Genomic DNA, 10,911 nt, shown 5'->3' on the forward strand with positions numbered 1-10,911 from the left:
AAGACTCCACTGTGTGAATGTCACAACTTATGTCTCCATTCTGTTGTCAAGGAACTTGAGTCATTTCACATGCAGCCTTAAGCCACAGAAAAGTCCAGCCTTCTCTCTTACCCAGAAGGCAGGATCCACAGATGAAATTCACCATCTCCTTTCTGCTTTCCAATGGTCTGACCAAAGGAATTTTTTGGTTTACCTCCCATGACAGAATTAGATCTAATCTGACTATGACCTAAGTATTGAGTTAGGGAAAGAAGAGGTTAGTATGTTGACAGCCTGCTCTGGTGGACTCTTTCTAATTCCAGACCTGGCTTTGGATGGTGACTACTTTCCAAAAGAGGCAGCGTGCCTTGGGTTTCTTAGAGGGACAACATCCCGCACCTAGAGGGTGCTTATCAATGTATAGTGACTGGTGAACAGAGGAGATGGTGGGTGCGAGGGGAGACAGCACCCAAACAGGATACAAAAAAAAGGGCACCTGAAATTACCACTTTAGAAAATACAATGATGTTTACGTACGGAATAACACAATTTCTTATTCATACATCCCACCTATGACATTAATCAGAGCCTTCACCTATGGCCATATGTCATCTTTTCCACTCTTAGTAGTTTACAGATGTCTTGCTTTGAAGTGGAAGAAGAAGAAAAAAAAAAAAAAAAGAACCAGAGCTGCCCTAAAAGGAATGAGGAAGTGAGAGCTCTACAGTGTCTGGCTGACTCTGTCCCAGTGACAGCCCGTGATGTTCTTTCCGGTCTCAGTAATATTCTGAATTTCCACCTGCCCGCCCCCTCTCCCTTATAACACAGAACTTGTGAAGTTAGAGCAGTTCAGTCTCCTCACTGACGGTGGATTAGCTGGAGCAGAGTGTCATGCTGTCTCTCCCGTTTTCCACAGTTCACGGGAGGTAAAAGAAGTCTGGGTGGAGGCCCTCCGAGGGTAAGTACCGTAAATTAACATGACAAGACAGTAAGCTGCCTAGCGGGTCACTGGGCTTTAAGATCTTATCCAACAGAAAACAGTGACACCGTGGAATATGCAACAAATAGTGTTATAAAGAATAAACACATAATGTGAAGCCTGCACTTCGGGGGTATAGGAATTCTGTACACGTTATCTTTGTTGTACGTCTGCTGTAAGTAGCATCCTGGGAATACGTTTTTTCCTTTTCCGGTTAGATGAGAAAATCTGTGCAAAGCACTTAATACAGTGCCCTGACACACAGTGAGCTCTCCAAACAAGAGTTAGTTGTTATTGTAATTGTTATCCAGGTTATCTCCTGATGGGAACGTAATAAATGAATGACAAAGTTTGGCATGATGAAGATATCAGGTTTAAAACATTTAGAAATAAGTGTGTTCAGATGTTGCGTTTCATAGCATAAGACATCTGGTAACATATAACTGACTTTATTTTTTTAAACATCTTTATTGGAGTATAATTGCTTTACAATGGTGTATAACTGACTTTAAATGAAAACTTTTCTACCCAGTAGTTTCAAACTTTGTGTTTAATCAGAGTGGCACTGAAATTGGCCAATGCATTACACGTATCCCTCCTAACTTCTTCCCATATGATTTCTCTTATACAGAGCCAAGGCCACACAGGAGCAAAGCTCATCACTGGACAGTCAGCCCAAACTCTAATGAAGTTGACAAGCAGCTGCCATGCTGTATGCGCCCTTCTTACATTTATTAATTCATGTTTTCTCATGACAAGAGTCAAAGAGGTTTACCTAATTTAGTGTTTTCTCTTTTAGTCAAAAACACTAAATGCCAGTAATATGGAGACATTAATTGAATGTGGATCAGAGGTAAGAAAGCAACGTTTAAAACTTTTTATCTGCACTGTGAGATGGAAAACTTTATTTTAATTGAATATCATTTGTATTGTTCAGTTATCAGGAGAGAAAATCAACATAATAAATGTAGTAAATTAAAGACTAATATTAATTGAGATCTTCTATCATGATAAGCAGGACATTAACACTGATGCTGGAAGATAGAAAAAATTAACGGACGCTTGACTAGTTTTTGATATGAATCAAATGTTGAATGTATTTTGTGGGGAAAGACTGGGCAGATTTCTTCAGTCATTATCTTAAACTAAAATAAGTCTATTTTTAGGGTGACATCAAGGAACATCCTCTATTGGCATCATGTGAGAGCGAAAACAGTCTTTGCCAGCTAATTGGTGAGTTTTGAAAACATACAGATCTTTTATGTAGAGGTTCTTAGTTTGCCAAACCACAGTGCTTTACTAGGAATTTTTTTTTCAAAGTGTTCTTTTAAAGACCACAGAACATTAACACTTGCATGGCAGGAAGGCTCCAGCTCACTAGAGAGCCAGCGCTCTGATAGAAAAGATCTTCCCTAAGCCAACCCCCCAGCTCTCCAGAGGGGTTTTAATGGAGTTACAGGTCTCCTGGCATTTATGTTTTGACAATTAAAATGTGCATACATGTGAAAAATACACAGTTGCCTGTACCACTTTCGCCCTCCTCTAACGGAGAATGATTCTAAGAGCGCATGAAGCAATTGTTACTAATCTCAAATCCCAAAGGACCCACCGTTCACTCGATTTTTTCCACAATTCATTGCATTATAAAGTAACCCTGACCCAGTTCTCCTGAACTATGAGGACAAGCCAGTTCTCTATCCATCCTCCTCCACTTGATGGTATAAAAAGTATAGAAACATATGCCAATGCATTTAGAATATGTAGCTTTTATAATTAGAAAAAAAAGAAGGAAGGAGAGAGAAAACAGAGAAAGAAGGAAACTTGTTAGACGTTATACGCATTGCACACGTCTTCAGGCTTTTGCAAGGATAAAATTTCTTGGTAAAAGGTCTAGGTTCAAACCTTCCTGCAGCAATTTGTGCCCGCCCTTCCCTAAAGCATCCACTGGGAAAACCCTGCAGGTGACTGTAGACAGATGGCGTGGTGTAGCTCCCCCTAGTGGTGAGTGTTAGCATGGCCACAGAGGTTTGTTCAATGGCCCGCCCAGTGTATGTAGAGCCTTCAAAATGGTCTTGAGCAAGTCACTTCCTCTTTCTATAAGTTTCATTTTCTTCACTAGTCAAAGGAAGAAATTAAAATAATCTATTCCACATCAGAAATATCCACCGTGGTTATTAAGGTCAATATGTTAAGATGGTTGTTTATGATCTGCTTAGCTAGGTTTTGCTTATTTTCTGTAGCAAACAGCTGGTAAAGCGTAAAAACAGGAAAGGTGGAGTCTTTGAGGAACCTTGGTGTTGCTGTTTAGGGGCTGGCTGCCCTGGTAACAATGCAGTTGTTTTTCAGGTTGATTTTTCTAGATTAAGATTCACACCCTTTGCTTTCTCGGTTTTTCAATATTATTTGTCCCACACGGCAAACCATAGATGACAATATCCGTTGTCTTATCTGGATCCTTGCTTATCAATATTTTAATCTAATTTCTCTTTGCTTTGTTTTCTTGGCTGTAGAAATTAAGAAGAGAAAGAAGGTGTTGAACTGGCTCTTTCTCATGAGAAGGCTTTCTTCTTCATCAGATTTTTCTGGGGCTTCAGAGCCAGAACTGAGGTCATCCCTATTTGATCAGCCCTTGTCAGCTATCTGCAGTGACAATGACACACTCCCCCGACCCATTCAGGTAGGTGCACGTTCACGCGTGAACCTGCTTCAAGTTTTCTGCCAGCTGTGAAAAGTCCTCGGGAAAGCTGAACGGCATTCTCAATGCTAAACTTGTTGGGGCCAACCTTTAGGTTTTTTCCCACGTTTGGAAGCGGTGTTCCCACTTAGGAATGCAGTCAGGAGAACACCTGGCTGCTTACATCCTAGAAATTAGTTGCATTTGCCACTGAGCTCAGGTTGATGGTCCCTCCATCCTTCTAACTTTGTGGAGAGAAGAATGCTGAAAATGTGTAGCTTCTGAGAAATCAAGAGACAGAGATTTATAGAGTTTATGATCAGAAATCCAATGTTTATATGGAATGACTTGAAAGGAGAGAGGCCTGAAATAGTTTTAGAATGTGCAAATTCCAGCTTTCACAATCTACCTCCTCTTAGAAAAATGGCAGGGCCGAGGGAGACAGTTGATAGCAACCAGACCGAAAGGAAAAACTGGCATTAACAGTCTCTTGTTAAGACTGTCTTAGGATCCTGGAGAACTAACTTTTATGGAGAGGATGTTTTATAACAGGTGAAGTTAGCTACTGTTCATGTCCACTATTTTAATTCTTTCTCTCCTACCAAAACATAGGTTTTTCCTGTGTTAGTAGCAGCGAAGCGTGTCTTCAAACCAAGGGTAACCACCTCCTATTTCTATCCTTTCCTTTAGGATATTCTCACTATACTGTGCCTTAAAGGCCCTTCCACTGAAGGAATATTCAGGAAAGCAGCCAACGAGAAAGCCCGTAAAGAGCTTAAGGAAGAGCTCAACTCCGGAGGCGTGGTGGATCTGAAAAGTCTCCCCGTGCACCTCCTGGCGGTAGTCTTTAAGGTGAGTTCACAGCATTGGTGCCAAATGACCTGCTGATGGGCTCTCACACATGGATGCTCAGGAAGTAAGATATGGGCTCTTTACCCTACAAAGCGAAGGAAACTGACCTTAGAGTTTAATTTTTTTTAGTTAAGCCTTTATTTATTGGTATAAGCATCTCTGTTTCTGTGACCCCAGATTCCAACAGAAAGTGATGCATAAAATTCCCCCTAAGGAAATTTACTTGAGGAAAAGCACTTGGATTGTCCCATGGCCGAGTCCATTCCCCTAAGTCTGGTGGCCCCATGGATGATGGCCTTACTGCGCCTGTTGTTAGGAAGCTGCTGAGAGACAAGTCAGGTGAGAGATCTCTCCAGACTAATGAGTGCAGGAAGGAACGGGCGCAGCCTATGCAGGGGATGAGCACAGAGTCCCTGAGATTCGACAAACGAGGTGGAATGATGGCAGCACGTTGTGTAACATGAACGGTCCCCTCCCACCCTCCAGGACTTCCTCAGAAGTATCCCACTGAAGCTCCTGTCCTGCGACCTGTTTGAGGAGTGGATGGGTGCCCTGGAGAAGCAGAGTGAAGAGGACAGGATCGAGGCCCTGAAGCAGTAAGTTGCCAGCTTCGTCCCCGCAGGCCAGGCCCGCACGGTCTCCATCCTTTGATTCTGCACATGACTGTCAGAGTGGTTTACGTATATTGCAATGTTTAGGGAGTTCGAGTGGAATTGTTCATCCACTCCCAGAATACAAATCTAGAGGTACCCTGGAAATTTTTAAAAAGTAGTTTTAGCCAGATGAAAGGAAGCACCTCTTCAAAAGATAGAAAGCAGACTTCAGTACTCACAAATCCCAAGAGGTGGGGAGTCTAAAAATATAAGTAGTTCAAGAAAGTATGGAACAAACTCATAGATGAAAGCCTCAAAGCAGGGTAACCAGCCAGGTGTAGGAATCTGGGGTCTCCTTAACCTGTACACTGGTGTCGTGCAAAGCAACTCTTCTCCCACAAAACATCCCTTAAAGCATAGTAAACAATCTGGAAGGGGCTGTTTGTTCATAAAATTCCATAGCATATTTCATATTCTTATAATTAACCCAAATGAAAACTATGTAAGAACAAATTCCAACCACAGCAAAAACAATTCCATATATAAATGGAAGTGTGACCTGTTAGAGACTAGGAAATCTTAAACCCCTAACGCTAAAATAACAGCGCTTTTGCCAAATCCTATGAAAGTCTGTCTATATATTATGATTGTCTCACATGGCTAAATATTTTCAATGAAATATTTATTGAATTGAAGACATCAGTGTGTCTGTCCCTACGATTATCACAAGTTTCCGCTTACAGACACAAAGCTCTTTCATAACAATATCTTCTTATGAGAAATGAACGATCCTTATGTTAGAGACACCATTTCATTTTTTGAGGCTACGAAGCTTTACAATTCTAATTTATTGGTAGTAGTGCCAGTGTTGCCATTTAAGCGCTGCTGTCACAATTTTTATGAACATGCTCTCATAAACTGATTTAATCTCCATAAAGATCTCTCAGAATGGTATAAAAATGTGTCATCTTCATTTGATGAGCACAGTTTTAAAAAAGGCAAATGATTGTATCCTTTAAAAAAAAAGTAGTCGTGCAGTGTTAGAAGCAGAAAGACATTCTACACGGCTAAATGGTTACTCGACAAAATGATTTTCAAAATGTATTAAACTATGTATTTTACCGCAGGAGTTAATATTTTGTAACTTAAGATCTATGGAAAGAATAAAGGGCCATGTTATTGGTGTCCTGATCATAAAGGCCAGTCTTTTAGGGCTTTAGGATCTTGTGGTTAACTGATTCATTCCGTGTCAGTTGCCACTGGAAGTGTCTGAATGAGCGTTTCACAACGTCTCTTGTGAAAATGAACCTTCCTCATTTTAAAGGAAGTCTGGGTTAGGCAGAAACTTTCAACCTGCCACCCTCAAGCGAGCAGGCTGTGAGCCCCGCCTAAAACCAGCCTTCCCGAACTCCGTTCCAGGGTTGCAGATAAGCTCCCGCAGCCCAACCACCTGCTGCTCAAGCACCTGGTCTCCGTGCTCCACGTCATCAGCAAGAACTCTGAGGTCAACAGGATGGATGCCAGCAATCTCGCCATCTGCATCGGGCCCAATGTGCTGAGCCCGGAGAACGAGCAAAACCTGTCATTCGAAGCCCGGAGAGACCTGAACGATAAGGTTCGTTTCCGTCTATTTCTGAGAAACGCATCGTCTGTTTGCAAAAGCCAAAGCAATAAAATGCCCGTGAACTTCTCTGACTCAGTCGAGATCATGGTGAAAATACGAAAGGCAAATGCTTTGGTCATAGTTCCATTCTCTTGGGTGTGTACACGGGATGAAACTGAGTAAAGCTAGGCCTGCGTCCTCTATCATCCTACGAGACAGAGGACAATCGATACCCATCTTTACACGACTGTGTCCCAGGATGGAAAGGCCCTTTCACTTTTCTCTCTTTCGTGCATCACGCTCTGTCAGCTCAGCAGGTCTCAAAAATAATTTTCATATAGGTGATTGTTACCAATTTTCCGGATGCTCCTTTCAGACACATAAAGATCTCTCATGACATTCTGGCACCTCCCTAACTGCTGACCCCCGCCATGTCCCCATTCTTAACCACCCTTCCTTTAAAAATAAATAAAGGTCTCGTTAAGCTGACAAGCTGTTAACTTTTCCTCACAGGTTAAGACGCTGGTGGAATTCCTCATCGATAACTGCTTTGAAATATTTGGGGAGAACATGCCAGGGCATTCCAGAATTGCTTCTGATGACTCCCTGGAACACACTGACAGTTCAGGTGTGGAAGGTGCTCTCAATTGATTCTGACTCTGGGGTCAAGTTCACGGCCAGCTACCAGTCCAGACCAGTAATGTAAAGCATCCCTGGTATCTGAAGCAGAAGTTACCTTCACACATCACCAAATCAGAGTAGACTCCAGTCTGTAGGGAAGTCATTAAACACGGAAACTTTTCTCCTGAGTTTTCCTGCACTGTTTCCTCGGGCTCCAGACACTCATTCAGCTTCAGCCTGGAACCTTCCCCTTCCTCTTCTAAATCACGAAGAACTGCTAATTTTACTAAGTAACTTTTAGCTAGAGAGTTGGCGTAAGAAGATTCTGTTTCCACACAGTGGAATATGGGTCTGTTAAAATGGGGATGGATCCAGTCAAAAGAGCCATCCAAAGGATCAGTTTCAATAAATTTTCAGTGGAATGCTTTTTTCTCTCCTTTCTCATTTCCTCCGTCTCTCGCTTCATTTTCCTACTTATCTTCTCCACCTCAAAATAGTAGATATGGAAAGAAACAGGATTTTAATGTGGCCAGTCTCTTTCATACCAAGCCCCAAATTAGCATCACCAAATTCCCTGGCGCCATACTTGAAATAAGTAGGTGAACGGTACTTAGGTTTATTTCTAAAAGTAACTGAACAAAAGCTCAACCGTCCCTTAACTTCCCCCAGACGTGTCGACCCTGCAGAACGACTCGGCCTATGACAGCAACGACCCCGACCCCGACGCAGAGCCCAGCGCCGTGGGGTCCCTGAGCAGGTGGCCCCCACGGTCCTCGGACCCGGCTGCCGGCCTGGAGCCCAGAGGCCCACCGCACCCTTGGGAGCCTGTCCTCAGCAGTGCGCCCAGACTGAAAGGCTCCCTCGGGCAACCAGACAGGAGGTACTCGGACCCCAGCACGGCGGCATCCTCGCGGGAGTGCCTTGAGGGCAGGAGAGCAAACCCGAAACTCACGCGAAGTGAGGATGACTTCACCGCGGCCCAGGCGGCCCCTTGTTTTGCAAGTGAGGAAGCCGAGGACCCGTTTCCAGAGGAGGTGTTTCCTGCAGCGGAAGGCAAAACCCAGGGGCCGCGAGACCCGAGGGTGCAGAGCCCGGCTCAGGGTTTGGTGTCAGCGTGCACACTGACCCCCAAAGCCATCTCCAGTGGCTCCCTGGACGTGCTCTCCGACGGCTCAGCCCTGGCTTCTCCTTCCAGTCCCAAAAGAAACTTCTTCACCAGACATCAGTCTTTCACAAAGACTGAGAAAAGTAAGCCCGACAGAGAAATAAAAAAACACTCCATGTCATTCTCCTTTGCCTCTCACCAAAAAGTGTTAACCAAAACCCGCAGCTCTGCTGTGGCTGCGAAATCCAAGGGCTGCGCCAGAGACCAGGTAAAGAAAGGTCTTAAAAAAGAAAGCCAGCTTGCCGGCCGAATCGTCCAAGAAAACTTGCCTGACACCCACGGCCAAACAGCTGTGGACTTTAACTCGGGGGCCCACTCCCTCTCGGTGGAGAACGCGTTCCAGCCGGTGGATCAGAGGAGCCCTGGCAGCCCCCCGTCTTACGAGGAGGCCATTCGGTACCAGGCCTTGGAGCTCGCCACCTACGGGAGCCAAACAGTTGGCAGCATGAGGGCCAGGATGCTAAGCCTGGACGCCCAGCTACCGCCACCTCTCCCTGTCCACCACGGAGGGGACTCAAGAAATATATGCAGTCAGGAGCCACTGGACGGGCCCCGACTGTGGCCCAGGACGGAGAGCTGGAAGCAGAGCAGGACTGCCTGTGCTTCTATAGACACGACAGGACAGGTGACTGTCACCAGGAGACCTGGGCTGCATCGGCCGAGAACTGTGTCTGAGTCTCAACAGAAGAACAAGCAGGCCCTCCTGGCCCGGCGGTGTAGTCAGCCCGTCTTTGATGCTGATCAGTTCCGATTTGCTAAGGAATCCTACATCTAGGAGGTGGACCCGTCACCCAGACACAGCGCGTGGCACCTCTGTACACACAAGGCTGTGTAAAGAGCTGCTCTTAGACTCTGTTTCCCAAAAAGTCGTGAATAAGCTCCGTTGGAAAGTTGCGTAGATACCTCCTCAGAGAGGACAGCTACCCAGCTCCTCAACGGCACTCAGGCAGTGTCTGTGCCCCTGCATTTGTGCAACATGTAGCAAATGTATAAAATGCATTCTAGACAAGGCGCTGGGTGCAAAGAGGTCTACGTTGATATGTGTATATATTTGTTTGTGAACTTGCGCTAAACTGCATGGCTGTTCTCTGCCGCCTGGGGCATTTTTCTAGTGGTTAGGGTTTAAAAGTAGTCTTTTCTTTTTTTATGTTGCCTAAACAGTGTGCCAATTTTCATATTTTCCACAAACTCCATTTAGGGGAAAATGTTTAAGTCTCTGTTAGAAGTTTCCTCTAGGAAGCAGCTTTGTGATAACTAGTCACCATAGTAAGATGAAAGAAACAGCAAGGAATAGAGTTGTCACTGTTTGGAGTTATCAAAGGCATTGCAATCTCCAGTAAAAGAAAAAGTTGTTGTTAATATGTATGCAAAATACTTCAATATGTCCTCTAATCATCTAATTTTAAATTTAGGTAAGTTAGTGAAAATGCATTGTTTTGCATCATTAACCGATCTCTAGCACTTTGAGTTCCTTTGTAGTTCACTGGTGTCTTCTTCAATAGTGTGGAGGGAATTACTTTATATGCGTTGGCGGGCATAGGTACAACTTCAGTATAATCTCACTACAATAAATTGCCTTCCTCATTTCAAAGCAAAAATGTTCATTCTTTACTGATACGTTGCCTCTTCTCCCTCAGTTCATAGAAACCCACCAAGAAAATCATTCACACATTGGTTCATTCAACAAGCATTTACTGAATATATATTCACTATCCTAGACTGATAGGCAGGGCAAGATGTGGATCTCATGTGTAAGAAAAAGAGACAATCCCTGTCCTCCAGAAATTTGCAAAACTCTCTTTAAGCCAAGTTTTTGGCAAACGGTCACTTAGAGGCCAGAAAATTTAGTATACAAATATAATATTTCCTGGTTTTAGTGAATTAAAGTTTTCAGCACTTTTAAACACCTTATTTTTACGATGCTCAGTTTTCTTGATTGTTAGCAAACACAGTGGTAAAATGCCATATATTAGAACTTTCATGTTCAATGATTAAGATATCTTGGAGATACTGGATTTGATTTTCCTTACTCTGTCAATTTCTTTCATAAAACACTGCATGTTTTTGATTTGTTAAAGAAGTATTTTTGTGTTGGCTAGCTACCAGATGCTGAAGACCTAGTCTTTTGAGAAGTGATTTATTAGCAATGTGGTATAAAGTTTAAAATGTTCTAACCCAGATTCCTCAAGACATCATGTCCAGACCCATTAATATAATACTTTATTAAGCACCACCGATAAGACATAAATTTCAAGGGGCAGATACGCCCCCTCTAACCACTGACTTAAGAAAAGCAATCCTTTTCCAGAATTGGACACTAATAGTGATAGGACAGTCTTTAGTACCTATCAGTGCTGGGCACTGCACTAAGTATTTCAGGACTGGAAGAAAAATCCTCCATCATCCTTTTAGCAACTTCTCATCAAGAATCAGAGAGTTCTCATC

The 10,911-nt window shown here is 43.5% G+C and overlaps 1 protein-coding gene across 1 annotated transcript; it reads left to right on the plus strand.

The window, feature by feature from the left end:
* The first annotated feature begins 1,643 nt into the window (after positions 1-1,643).
* Positions 1,644-9,241, plus strand: TAGAP (T cell activation RhoGTPase activating protein). The gene is made up of 9 exons (XM_065889123.1): positions 1,644-1,670; positions 1,758-1,811; positions 2,125-2,191; positions 3,469-3,635; positions 4,323-4,484; positions 4,971-5,080; positions 6,497-6,692; positions 7,194-7,308; positions 7,971-9,241. The coding sequence occupies exons 1-9, from the start codon at positions 1,644-1,646 to the stop codon at positions 9,239-9,241; spliced, it is 2,169 nt and encodes a 722-aa protein (XP_065745195.1).
* The last annotated feature ends 1,670 nt before the right edge of the window (positions 9,242-10,911 follow it).

The sequence above is a fragment of the Phocoena phocoena genome, chromosome 12 (genome assembly GCF_963924675.1).
Source record: "Phocoena phocoena chromosome 12, mPhoPho1.1, whole genome shotgun sequence".
NCBI classification, from domain to species: Eukaryota; Metazoa; Chordata; class Mammalia; order Artiodactyla; family Phocoenidae; genus Phocoena; species Phocoena phocoena.

Bases quoted from the DNA above. Each gene is read 5' to 3' on its own strand.
- TAGAP (XM_065889123.1), top strand. From the start codon at position 1,644: ATGAAGTTGACAAGCAGCTGCCATGCT. The intron at 1,671-1,757 runs GTATGCGCCCTT...TTTCTCTTTTAG, and splicing joins TGACAAGCAGCTGCCATGCT to TCAAAAACACTAAATGCCAG. The intron at 4,485-4,970 runs GTGAGTTCACAG...CCCACCCTCCAG, and splicing joins TCCTGGCGGTAGTCTTTAAG to GACTTCCTCAGAAGTATCCC.